This window comes from Parambassis ranga, chromosome 12 (genome assembly GCF_900634625.1).
Source record: "Parambassis ranga chromosome 12, fParRan2.1, whole genome shotgun sequence".
Taxonomy (NCBI): Eukaryota; Metazoa; Chordata; class Actinopteri; family Ambassidae; genus Parambassis; species Parambassis ranga.
The window spans coordinates 16,496,546-16,510,561 of NC_041032.1; the positions used below are offsets into that span (position 1 = coordinate 16,496,546).

At 50.5% G+C, this 14,016-nt stretch overlaps 1 protein-coding gene across 1 annotated transcript; it reads right to left on the reverse strand.

Annotated features, from left to right (window-relative positions):
• Positions 1 to 831: 831 nt before the first annotated feature.
• Positions 832 to 4,810, reverse strand: npy8ar (neuropeptide Y receptor Y8a). Its single transcript, XM_028418213.1, has 4 exons — positions 4,502 to 4,810; positions 3,526 to 3,767; positions 1,811 to 1,957; positions 832 to 1,663 (listed from the first exon to the last, which is right to left on the reverse strand). Exons 1-4 carry the CDS (start codon positions 4,808 to 4,810, stop codon positions 1,213 to 1,215), a joined length of 1,149 nt encoding a protein of 382 aa, XP_028274014.1. The 3' UTR covers positions 832 to 1,212.
• Between the last annotated feature and the right edge of the window lie 9,206 nt (positions 4,811 to 14,016).

A 14,016-nucleotide genomic window follows, 5' to 3' on the forward strand; every position in this document is an offset into this window, starting at 1 on the left:
TCAGCTGTTTACAACATGCTTCAAACACCAAGTTTTCTGTAGCTAAATGAAGCTATGCTACGCTAGCTTACTAAAAGCTAGCTGCAGCTAAGTGGTTAAACTTTCCAGAAGAAAAAAGAACAAGCTTCAAACATGTAGTGTGAAGAGTTATCACACAGCAGCTGGTCATGGATGCTAGAAGCTAAGCTAACATTAGCATCTGGGCCCTGTTCTGTATTTAAATTTGAAATAATTAGCCAAACATGCTAAAGTTGTGACATTGAGTATACTTAAAGCCACTGTGTTTATACTGTATGTAAACAAGACATGGACAGTGTCAACAGCTAATGTTAGCTAGCGGCTTCATATGTTCTACACCTGTCTGAGCTCCAGCACTGGTCCAGGTGGAGCTTCTTGATCATTCAAAGGTCGAGAACATGAACACACTTCATTCTCCATCACACCGATCGACTCAGCTAAACATCGAAGCAGCCACGCGGCAAACTGACTCATCACGGATGGATCTAAAACATTCGGTAAAGTACGAGTGGCTGACAACATGAGGCACCGCAGCTCTACGAAGGCTGCGTCTCAGTCCACCGGTGGAAGTCCTTCAAAGGCCGCGTCCCACTTTGAACGCATCCTCTCCTGGAAGTGAAGGATCTGACAGGTCCATCCCGGGAGTCCTGCAGTCCTCTGCGACAGGAGCAGCACGCCATGACAGCTGGCGATGGTGAAACGGGCGTGGCCTTTGAAGGACGCGGCCTCGGAACGGAGACAGAGGCGAGCGCCGGGGCTGATGGGTCAGGTCCACCAGCCTCCGCTCCTGCCTGTCCACGCCTGTGTCCCTGCTGCGTTTGGTCTTTGTAGCAAGCTAACAGATTATAGCGCTTATCGCCACCTGTTTCCATGACAGCACCTCCACGGCAACATGCAGCTCTGGTTCCGATCTGCTGACCTCGCCCTCAGAACAAACTCCTCCGTCGTTTTCTCAGTTGCCACGGTGACGAGCCCGACCCATATGATTGGTGGCTTCGAACAGAAGCATCAGAGATGACACCAGCAGCTGGTCTGTAACCTGCACACATGAGATTAAACTCCGCCCCACTCCTGGACGTGAGCTTCATCAGCCCTCCTCATCCTCTCCTGCCTCTGGACAGTGGAGCTGCTGCACTCTGACAGGACAGTGATGGAAATGGATGTTTGACTGGCTCAGGGGACAGCTGGTCGCCGTTAGGTGTTGGCGGGTAAAGAGTCGGCGTGTTTAGCAGAGCTGCTGTCAGTCCGGGGCGAGGGGGCGCACACCGAGCCCATCCTGTTGAGGGACGTGGCCTTCGTCATGCCCTCGCTGCCCACGGTGGACAGGGGGAAGCTCTCGTAGCTCTCCGCCGCCCGGTTGCCGCACTGGCAGCGCTGCAGCGTGGACTTGAGCTCCCTCTGGAAGTTGCTGTTGAGGAAGCCGTACACCACGGGGTTGATGCAGGTGGACGCCATCGCCGTCAGGTGGCAGGCGGAGAAGACGGCGTCGTGCTGGCAGTCGGGCAGCGCCTGGTGGTGCCAGTCGAACAGCGTGTTGAAGACGTTGAGCGGCAGCCAGCAGAGGGCGAAGGCGATGACGATGGCCAGCAGCATGACGTTAATCCTCTGCGCTCCTCGAGTCCTCCTGCTGCGCTCCAGCATGTCCCTGCAGGACACAGTGGGACGCCCATTGTCAGCAATCACTGTGAAATATCACACCCGACCTCAGGCGGAATTATGCAACACGGCAGCGTATAAATAGACATAATAACACAAACATGCTGTCAGGGGACACAAAGTAGATCTGAGGGACCTGCGTCGTCTCAGGCGGAGGAAGATCCTGAGGTAGCAGAGCAGCACCAGCAGCAGCGGCAGGCAGTACTGGAAGACCAGCAGAGAGGTGGTGTAGGCCAGGCGGTGTCTGTCCGACGGCCACAGCTCCATGCAGATCAGATGGTCCCTGAAAACACACACACACACACACACACGGCGGTAAGAGACATCTCAGAGAAAACCAACTCCCAGAATGCACCGGGCTGCTGCTACAGCCAATCAGAGGCTTTACAGCCAGGTTCACACTCTCCTGCTGAAGGTTTAAGGGTCTGGATAAAGATGGTGGTTCATCAGGCAGAGGTACTGCCATCTGCTGCCGCCATGTTGTGTTACCGTGGCGACCAGCTCTGTCCCAACATCACATATGAGACGTGGGCGGCAGACTCAGACACGGAGCCCCTTTCCCAGTCCTGGAAACATGAGCTTCATGTTAAACACAGCAGGGGGCAGAGTCCAGACTACAGGTGAGCTGCAGAGCACAGACACAACATGGCGGCGTGCAGGTGGAGACCACAGAACCACCAGCACTCCTGACGGAGGCGGCACGGTCCAGATCAGAGCCTCCATGAAACATGAATCACTGAGGAGGGTTTGTGACGTCAGTCCAGACTCCTCAAACTTTCCCTCCAAGGTCGCCGTGTGTCAGACTTCATCTAATAAACCATGATGGACGAGCGTCGAGGCGAGAGGGTCGCTCATTAATGCCTCACAGTTACCATTAAAATCCATCAGTGATGCAGAACTCGGGTTTATTAGAGTCAGTCAGGCACTGTGCCGGGCGCAGCCGCTGCTGCTCATCAGACCACAGACCCCCTGTCTGGACCCTGACATCCTCCTTTGGTGTCACAGTGTCACCGTTCTGACATGAACTCTTCAGTTATCGTCAGTGACCTTTGACCTCTGACCACAAACTGTACTCATTATGAAGGTCAAATTAAACTGCTCGATAAGTCACGCAGAGGACTCACAGCGCCGGCGACCTTTGACCTGTCTGTCTCCATGTACACACACTTATCGGACTTTTCTCACACACACGCTTGTTGCTTGTGTCAGCAGCTGATTTTTTGTTTTTTATTGTTCAGGATTAATTATAATCTGGCCGCTCCGCTGAGGAACATGGATTACATCGTGCAGCCTGTGAGGTGTCTGAGCGAGGTGTTTTCTGATTGATGCTCATCTGTGTGTGTACAATAATAAAAATCATCTTCATTCTGCATAAACAGCAAAACACCACAGGCCATAAATCAGGCCGCCGCCGGAGGACAGCTGCTGAGGACGGCGCTTTCCTTCCAGCTTCACACACTGAGGACACGGCGTCCATGTCTTCACGCTGCAGTCTGCGGCTAGCAGGATGTGTCTCCTCAGACCTGCTGATTCTAACGAGCTAATGCTAATGAGCTAATGCTCTGTTCTCTCTTCTATTTGTTCCCACTCTTTAACCCCATGTTAACAGCGCCCCCTGCAGTCCTACAGGGAAAGCGTTAGCTCAGCCACCAAGCTGCAACGTATCTCCTCAATCATCTAGCATCAGCTAGCTGATAAATCAATCTACAAACCACAAGCTAGCCCATTTAGCATCCAGCCGGGCTGAATCACATGCTGTCAATCAATCAATATTTAGCTACAGTAGGTAGCAGTTGGAGCTAGCATCCCTGACAGTGAGTATTAACACACACCTGCGTCGCCCGGGCTCACCTGAAGGGGTTGGCGGGCAGGCTGATGTTCTGGAAGGGCCCGTTGGTGAGGATGTTGAAGGACAGGAAGGGCAGGGAGATGAAGCAGGCCACCAGCCACGTGAGCCCCACGGCCAGGTAGGAGTGTCCGGCGGCGGGGGACCAGCCGGTGGGATGGAGGATCAGCTGGTGGCGCTCCAGAGCGATGAGCACCAGGGAGAAGATGGAAACCGTCACAGACATGCACTGAACGAACGGAGTCACCTGGACAGGAGCGGAGACAGGAAGTCATGTGACCATGTTTACAACGAGCCTCTGAGCTCCACCTGTCTGGACCTCCGTCTACACACTGTGTCAGCAGTGACCTTTGACCTCTGAACACCAAACTGCACTCGGCACATTATTAAGTTAAAGTTTATGAGTTTATTAAGTCAAAACTGTCCTGACTGTTCAGAGTGTGACTCACAGCCGCCCACACTCTGGATGGATGCAGCACCGTTCAGATGGAGCAAACCTGGGTGTAGCTGAGAACATTCAGAGCAGAGATTCACTGACTGAAGCTGCTCCGAGGCAAAAACACAAAACACTCAGTGACCCGCTGATTGTTGCAGAAACACACTCGAGCTAAAGGAGCGATGTGTGTCTGTGTGTGTCAGTCTGTGTCTGTGTGTGTGTGTCTGTCTGTCTGTGTCTGTGTGTGTCTGTCTGTCTGTGTCTGTGTGTGTCTCTCTGTGTGTGTGTCTGTGTGTGTGTGTCTCTGTCTGTGTGTCTGTGTGTGTGTCTGTGTGTGTCTCTGTGTCTCTGTGTGTGTCTCTGTCTCTGTGTGTCTCTGTGTGTGTCTGTGTGTGTCTCTGTGTCTCTGTGTGTGTCTGTGTGTGTGTGTGTGTGTCTCTGTCTGTGTGTGTCTCTGTGTCTCTCTGTGTGTGTGTGTGTGTGTGTGTCTCTGTCTGTGTGTGTCTCTGTGTCTCTGTGTGTGTGTCTGTGTGTGTCCTGCTGACCTTACACAGGGCCTCTCCCAGCACCCAGCGGTCCATCAGTGTGTAGATGACGGTCACAGGCAGACACACGACGCACATGAGGATGTCGGAGCACGACAGGTTGGCGATCAGGATGTTGGTGACGTTGCGCAACTCCTGTTGCCGGGCGATGATGAAGACCAGACCTGCGTTGCCTAGCAACCCGATGGCTATGACCGCACTGTACGCCACGATGAGGAGAGTGGCCCCGCCCACCGAGGGCGGGCACTGAGACGTGTTGGCCCAGTCGGAGCCCTCCCAGACACCGAGGAGGCTGCTGGAGTTGGACATGGCAGGGGAGGGGGGAGGGGGGGCATGGAGGGTAAGGAGGGGGGAGGGAGGGAGGAGGTTAAACGGGACCAGAGCCCGCGGCCGAGACTGAACTTCCCCCGAAAAACCAGAGCGGAGACGACAGGTGGCGAGCAGAGAGTGATTCACATCCAGGCGTGGTCCTCTCGTCGCCCTGCGAAGGACACAGAGCAGCAGCCAGAATAATGAGGGAGGAGGCGGAGGGTGGAGGCGGAGGGTGGAGGCGGAGGACGGCCGCATACATTAACACACAACATCAGGCAGATCAGGGCACTGAAACATCACAGGAACCCTGAGGCTGCTCCTCAGAGGACACGGTCACACAAACGATACTGTTCGTTGACACATGGTCAGTGTACACTAGACTTTAAGGTAAAGTCTAGTGTACACTGACCATGGAGTAAAGGTGGACTTTATTGTAGACTTTAAGGTAGACCTTAAGGTAGACTATAAGGTGGACTTTAAGGTAGACTTCAAGGTGGACTTTAAGGTGGACTTTATTGTAGACTTTATTGTAGACTTTAAGGTAGACCTTAAGGTAGCCTATAAGGTGGACTTTAAGGTAGACTTCAAGGTGGACTTTAAGGTGGACTTTATTGTAGACTTTAAGGTAGACCTTAAGGTAGACTATAAGGTGGACTTTAAGGTAGACTTCAAGGTGGACTTTAAGGTGGACTTGATTGTAGACTTTAAGGTAGACCTTAAGGTAGACTATAAGGTGGACTTTAAGGTAGACTTTAAGGTGGACTTTAAGGTGGACTTTATTGTAGACTTTATTGTAGACTTTAAGGTAGACCTTAAGGTAGCCTATAAGGTGGACTTTAAGGTAGACTTTACGGTGGACCTTAAGGTAGACTATTAGGTGGACTTTAAGGTAGACTTTAAGGTGGACTTTAAGGTGGACTATAAGGTGGACTTTATTGTAGACTTTAAGGTGGACTTTAAGGTGGACTTTATTGTAGACTTTAAGGTGGACTTTATTGTAGACTTTAAGGTAGACCTTAAGGTAGACTATAAGGTGGACTTTAAGGTAGACTTTAAGGTGGACTTTAAGGTGGACTTTATTGTAGACTTTAAGGTAGACCTTAAGGTAGACTATAAGGTGGACTTTAAGGTAGACTTTAAGGTGGACCTTAAGGTAGACTATAAGGTGGACTTTAAGGTAGACTTTAAGGTGGACTGTAAGGTGGACTATAAGGTGGACTTTATTGTAGACTTTAAGGTGGACCTTAAGGTAGACTATAAGGCGGACTTTAAGGTAGACTTTAAGGTGGACTTTATGGTGGACCTTAAGGTGGACTTCATTGTAGACCTTAAGGTGGACTTCATTGTAGAATTTAAGGTGGACTTTAAGGTGGATTTTATCATAGACTGTAAAGTGGACTTTAAGTTAGACTGTAAGGTAGACTTTAAGGTGGACCTTAAGGTGGAATTTATCGTAGACTTTAAGGTGGACTTTAAGGTGGACTTTAAGGTAACCACATTTAAATTTGTGAAGAAAATCTAAATTGCTGACAGTTGTTTCATGTTGGATGTTTTAAACTGTAATAAAATCTCATCCATCAACAGTCACTGGCTCTCCTGACCTACACCTTCCCTCTGATAGATGGAGGAGGAGCGATTTTCACCATTTTGTTTGACAGGAGGGATCTGTGTGCAGCACCACATGAACTGAACACACTGCTGTGCTCTGAACTCGACGCTCTGTCCCCCGAGGCAAAGTGACTTTTGCTGTGAACTGTTTAATTAAGATGCAGCTTATTAAGAGTCTCTGCTCCGTGGCAGCATCTCATCCTGCTGGCACATCCGCTGATTACAGCATCCATCACATCCTGCCTCACATTAGCATACATGCACACAGATACAATCAGGAGCCTCACTCCCTCCCCCTCCTCCGACAGCCTGTATGGGCCCCGCGGGGCCGAGCTGCCAAAGAATGACACACTCACAGGTGTTACTGCACGTCGCCGCTGAATCACCGCCGCCATCCACCCGCTCATGATGACACTCATCAGAGATCTGCTGCACCACCGTCACAAAGAGTCTGTTTACCTGAAGGAGCCACGATCCACAGGTGTTCACACACACACAGACACACACACAGAGGCTGACAGCACGACAGGGACACACACACACAGACACACACACACACTGACAGCACGACGGACACAGAACGCTAAAATAGACACAAAATGTTTGAAATGCTCTAAAAATGGAAAAGAAATCTACTTCCTCACTGTCTAAAAATAAGAATCATCAGACTTTGACCTTTCCCACGGCCCCTGAATGCATCACGTCTGTATGATTCAGTCTGAGAATCCAAACACTTCATTCTACATGTCTGTGTAGAAACAAAGAGTTCACTCCAACCAGACTCAGTAAAAACATGAAGTCCTGTCCTCCTCAGCAGCCAGCAGGAAGCCATGATGGAGTCACTGTGAGCAGCAGTCACATGATCAACACTCAGAGAGTGATTGGCTGGTCTGTCCAGTCTATGAGCATAGTGTCCTGACGTGGATGGGGCCTGACTCGGTGGACAGAGAACAGCTTCCTGTTAAACTGGGCTCAGAGTTTTGATCCGGTCTGATTCAGCCTGCTGACCAAACACAAAGGTCGCCGTGCGGCGGCCGCTCTGACCCCGGATGACGATGGTGACCTTTGGTATTTCATTATTCACGACCTCTACTGACCTTCACTGAGCTGCAGCTGTGGCTGAAAAGATCATTCTGCTTGTCGCAGACACTTAATACCTAATTGATTGATTTCCTGTGAGGTCAACATATTCACAGTGTGATGTATGAGCTCATGTTTCTGCAGATCAGGCAGGTCAGCTGTTCCATCAGATTCCTTCAGAAGCTCATCCACGTGATCTGAAACATGTATCAGCGAGCCTGTGGTACCAGACCAGGATCATCTGTCACACTAATGGGGCTCTTGTGATTTGACTGGATTAATAATCTGTGATAAAACAGGAAGAAAATCACAGAAGAGGAAACACAACAAGAGCTAGCATGTAGCAGCTAGCATGTAGCAGCATTGTGAGGACAATATGAGCATAAAGTCACTTTGACTGAAACAAACTGATCAAAGCAGAAAAGTCTTCATGAAGCAACAGACACAGAACTGACAGCACTTCCTGACTGGACTCTGATTGGACAGAACTGACAGCACTTCCTGACTGGACTCTGATTGGACAGAACTGACAGCACTTCCTGACTGGACTCTGATTGGACAGAACTGACAGCACTTCCTGACTGGACTCTGATTGGACAGAACTGACAGCACTTCTATAGCCGGACTCTGATTGGACAGAACCAAACCTGGTTCAGCACCAGCTCAGAGCCTGGAGCCTAGCAGATGGAATTATGGGAGTTTGTGAGCTGATCGAGATGATTCCTTGACTGTAAGCACTCTGTAGATGGTGAATCTATGACCATATTATTGATCCATTTTATCCAATAGATCAATAGATCAGACTTCACTGAGCAGAAAGCTGCAGCTTCTTCTGGACCCATGTACAAACAGAACTATAACACACTCAGTGTGTTCTTCATACAGAGGCCATGATGGAACATCTGCAGCGTGTGCAGCAGCACTCAGTGATGAAGATCAGACAGGAGCTGTGTGGTGTGTTCAGAGTGAGTGTGATGGTCGTCACCTCGTACACTCTCACAGACGACGCGGCCTCTGAAACACTGTTTTCAGTCTGCAGGGTTATAAATAACCGCCGCGTTCCTCAGTGTGGAACTGGGACAGTGGAGCTACAGTATTTAATCCGCTCTGGATTAAACTCCACTTTGTGTTGTAGAGAAGGAGAAGAAGAAGAGGGAAGCGCGTCGTCATGGCAGCAGAGGTCACAGTTTGATCTCAGCTGGATGTGGCAGATGATCTCAGCCTCAGTCTCAGTTTTGACTTTGGCTCAGACAGCGCGGCCCGCGGGCGTCTTCGCCGCGGTGACCGTCCGGTCAGCGCGGGTGAAACCATCCTTCCAGTGCCTTCCCGACTGGAGGGAGGAAAACTTCACACGACAAGCGCAGAGCTGTGAGGAGAGCCGGGCAGAAAATACAAGGACGAATGTGAGGACGGTCACATGGAGGCTGATTATTCACACGTCTGTCACAGCGGGCGGGCGCCACGTTCCTCAATGAAACCTCAGAACCTCATGACCTGAGCTAATAACAGCAGCGACATGTCCGCGCCGTGACCCAAAACTAGAGAAGCTGCCTCCACATCAGTGTGTTTGTTGACATTATTAACATTACACTGGCTTATTTATAAGAAGAGGAACTGTAAATAGATCTTTGTTGACACTGGAAGTCAGACTCCAGGGGAAACTTCACATAGAAGGACGAACCGAAGGACGAAGAACAGGAGCGCGTCACAGATGGCTCCTTCACACGTCTGTCACGGGCCGCCGTGTTCCTGAAAGTCTGAACAGAATCTGTAAGAAAATACAGAATTTCATCCCTCTGTCAGTCACAGCAGGAGCCGTGGGAGTAAACAACACACACACACACACACACACACACACACACACACACACACACACACACACACACACACACACACACACACACACACACACACACACACACACACACACTTTGTTTTCCCGCCTTACGCAACCCCACACAGCAGAAGATCAAACAAGATACTCGTCAGCATCCTCATCCTCTGAGCTGCTCCGGCTCCTTATCTAAATCGGGTCTGCAGCCTCTGAAGGTTCGGTGCAGCCGAGAGTCACCGACACATAATAATTAGCTCTCCGTGCTTTTATTACGAAGGAGGAACGCAAACACGCTGCTGCGATGCTCAGAGATGGAATCACTGTTTTGATAGTTAATGCTAATCGCTGCTAAATACACAGAATTAGCAGATAGATGAGGAGGAAGAGTCAGAGCGTTCATCTGGAAACCCTGCAGCACCCAGGCTGAACCAATTTTATATAAATAAATTAAAAATAAAAACTTTTTTAAAAATACAATAAAATGTATTTTTAAATATTCTTAACAAACCAATCATTGAAAATAAAAGACTTGTTGGTCTCGGCGCGTCACTTCATGTTGGTTGCCATGACAGCGGGATACACGGGAGCTGGTGTGCTCCTGTTAGCTCCTGTTGGGGGGGAGGATGATTAATGGTGTTTCCATCCAAAGTGACGCCGTGTTCCACCATCATCGGCGACCTCACAGTGAGGTAACAGCCTTGATGTTCACGCCAGGTTTCATCCTGAAGGCGTTACGGACAGGCCGGGTGGCGGCGGCGGAGGAGGGGGGGCGCTGTAATCCTGCTCTTACATCAACTGTATCACACACATAAAGGAGGAATAATCCTCTTTCATTCTGTCACCGGCCCTCAGCTCCTCAGTTAATTTACAAGGTATTAAGTCACAGCTGTAGGTAAACACACACACACACTCAGACACACACACACTCAGACACACACACGATATAACTGCAGTCCTTCCATATTCATAACTCTGATGTTTATTGATGAGCGGTCTGTCTAATGGAGGACGCCAGGCTGCATTCATGGCCTCCATCGCCCGCTCTGCGTGCTCAGACCCGCTCAGCGTGCTCAGACCCGCTCAGCGTGCTCAGACCCGCTCTGCCGTGCGGCCCGGGCCCGTTTGGCAGAGCTTGACTTTCTGCCTTCCTCACCTGACACACAGAGAGGAGCAGATGAGAAGGAGGAGCAGTCCTCCCACACTCTGCTGATTACTGTCAGGAAGCATGACGAGGCCTGATCTCTGTCAGCCATCAGTCTGTGCTGCCAAGAAGGAGCTGCAAGAACCAGACCCAGATCTGCAGTCCCTGCGGCGGCCACTAGGGGGACTCTAAAAGTGAAGGTATTAAAGAACTGATTGATGATTGATGATTCCGTGACCCGCCTGGGATCATCACAGCGCTGTAAGCACGCTCTCTCTGCAGCGGATCAGATTAAAGTCCTCCTCACCTGGATGTAATGTTTGGGGGGATTATTTTTCTGATGTGTTATAGATCCAATCATTGATCTGGAAAATAAGGTGCAGAGGTTTGTAATAGTGAAATATTGATCCGGCCCCCTGTGCTCTGCTCTGCTGCACAGCATCAGTGAGCTTCTGTCAGCACATGAAGTTCTGTCTGTCAGAGTTCCTTCAGAAATATCAACAGATTTCAGAGCGTCTGCAGAGCTGAAGGTCCCTGATCCAGGAGCCGGGGCCGCCTGACGAGCGCTCTGAGGCGGACTGACGCCTGACCGGAGTGCTGATGCTGAGATGTGCTGTCATTTTAAGCGGCCGCGCTCAGAAGCCCAGCAGGCGAGTGACTCACGCTGCCAGTCTCCCTCACACCGAGCTGTTTGTGTCAGAAAATCACATCCACTCCTCACTCCCAGTTTTTAACAATCCCATTTTGCCCTGACGACTGCGTCGGCAGATGCTGGTGGACGTCTCTGTGAAGTGGAAACGAACGCTGCCTCACATCCAGACCCTCACTTCTCTGGATTCACGTGCAATAAAAGAGTCGATGTGTCTGATGCAAACTTCAGGAACAATAAAACGATTCTTTATGAGACAGAACAACGTTCAGTGTCTGTGACGGAGCTCAGCAGGTGTTCTGCTGTGTTTAACGTCAGGAAGGTGCAGCTAGCATGGTTAGCTAACACCCCCGGGTGGTTAAACAGAGTCAGAGCAGATCGCAGCTTCCTCCCCGCTGCTGGGCGCTGGCTCCGACTTCCTGCTCCTCCTGCGGGCGGATCAGTCGGATGTTTCCGTGTTTCAGAGCATTAAATATGCAGCAGCATCCAGCAGGTGTGTTCCATTATTCATTGCTGCTCAATATGTTGTCGCTGCATTAACTGCTCGGTCTGTTCGCCCTGCCGTGGATTTTGTTGACTCTCTTATAAACACACATTTGTTAACACACACCTGAGCAGCGCGCTGTGTGTCCAATCAGATTAGAGCTGTGTGTCACGGCCACCTGGTTCTGGCTCGTCTAAACGAGGCGCTGCTTCATTATGTCTGTCTGCAAAAATCATTATTCCTCCACAGCGGAGGCCATTAGAGGCCGCTCATTAAAGCGGACTCTGTTTTCCATCTCGTATGTTGTGTTAACTCGCACCACATGTTTTAATTGTCCTCTCTGCACGACTGGAGCTCAGCAGGACCAACACAGCTCAGGCCCGGCACAGCAAGCCCTGACCCCACAGACCGGGCTGGGTGTGGACGTCTGCCAGGACCAGCCAGCCGGGTCCCTGCTGATCTCAACATGTCAACTTAAATCGTACTGAAGCACCCGAACGTTACACAGAAGCGTCCAAGGCTAGCATGCTAAAACAGCTAGCATGCTAATGTTTGCACCACTAGATGGCGCAGTGAGTCGGTGCAGCATCCAGTCTGTCCCCAGCCACAGAGGAAGGGGTTATGGGTGGAGCTCCTTCTCCTGGTGGACCCACTCTCTAACATTACATCAGATCAGCGCCCCCTTCAGGATGGAGGTCCAGCTTGACCACAGCCCGCTTCATCTCTATCCAGAAAGTGAGCTAACATCTGTCAGAGGGTCACGCTGACCCAGCTGAGCTCTAGTATCTATTCTACGCCTACGATTTTAATAAACGTCTGTATGCCGGGGATTATCTATAATCCCTGAGCAGCTAATTACAGGCCTGGTCCGTTGGACACAAACACACCTATAGTCGGCAGGTAATCCCATAATCCCTCTTTAATTATAATCAATATTTTCATATCCTCTGGGGGAGGCCTGACTTTTTAATCATGCTTTCATGTCTTTCTTTCTTTTCACCGCTTCCATAGCAACCGGTGGAAAAGATGGCGACCGAGCTGATGGGTGGAGGCGGCGAGGGTGCAGACGAATCCTTCATGTCCACAGATTGACGTTAAATATATAAATAAATCAATGAGTAACCCTTTAAGAGCAGGCTGATAGATCAGAAGCACGCTGCGCTGCACCCACGACCCGCAGCTGTGGAGCAACCTCCACCTGAACCGCCCGACCCAATCAGCTCCTACAAAGTGGAGCACCAACACCAACCACACACTCATCGCTGCAGGTGTTCCTGTGATGCGTTCAGGTGACGCCTGCAGTGACGGAGCAAGAACAAACATGAAAAGTTATTTCCAACAACCTCACAGCCTGGACACACACACACAGACACAGGTGCTGACACTCACACAGGCTGTCTGGCATTGATCAGCTCACAGGAGCTGCCAGCAAATTAACCCCTTACAGCCAACACAAAGGAATGGGACAGAGTTTAGTTTTGTGTTTGCATTGTAAACTGTCGGCCACAGACTCTTCACTCCTCAGTGAGGATTATGTGGATGTGTCGGACTCTGAGGGTGAAACAAACATTTTGTGGACCCGTCCGTCACCCCGACAGCCTCCCGCTAACATTTAACCCCTTCCACTGCAGCGTACGGTCAAACGTCTGCGTCCAGCGCCAACATCTGGATGAGATCAAGAATCAAAGAAGATAACCTGCAGTTCCCCCAGTGTCCACTGGAGGCTGCAGCCCCCACAGACCTGATAAGCCTGGATTGGTTGATTATTGAATTATTGATACATCCTGACGATCCTCACCACAACATGCTAAAGTTTGAACTGACTATTGATCAGCTGATTGAATTATTGATCTGTGGATCAGTGCTTTCAGCTGTGTGGAGTCTGTAACACGTCAGAACTGATCAGCGCCACAAACCCACATTTGAATGATTGATTAACCTGATTAGACACATGATGTTTATCTGCACCAGTGTCTGTGGATTATTGTCTTTACACATCTGAACTGTCTCTAGATGTCAAACATCTCACACTGAGATCAAACCAGAGCCTCTGCTCTTTGATCGATCCTCTGCTCTTTGATCGATCCTCTGCTCTTCCAAAGTTTCTGACCTATTTATCAATCAATCATGTGTTCAGCGCGCAGCAGTGAGTCAGAGCGTCATGCTGCTGCACAGTCACAACCCCCCGTCGATCCTGCAGGTAAAGCTGAAGTTGTGAGTTACCTTCTGCTCTGACCGTCCACCGCGTCCCCGCCCCCCACATCTGGCTGCTGCCGCCGTCAAAATCCCGCTGAGGAGCCTCCGAGAAGCCGCGGAGCCGCTCTCACCGCTGCGCCGGTCCGCGAGGTGTCTGCGGCTCTGCGCGCAGGAGAGGCGTATATCAGCGCGGCGCGCCACTGTGTGTGAG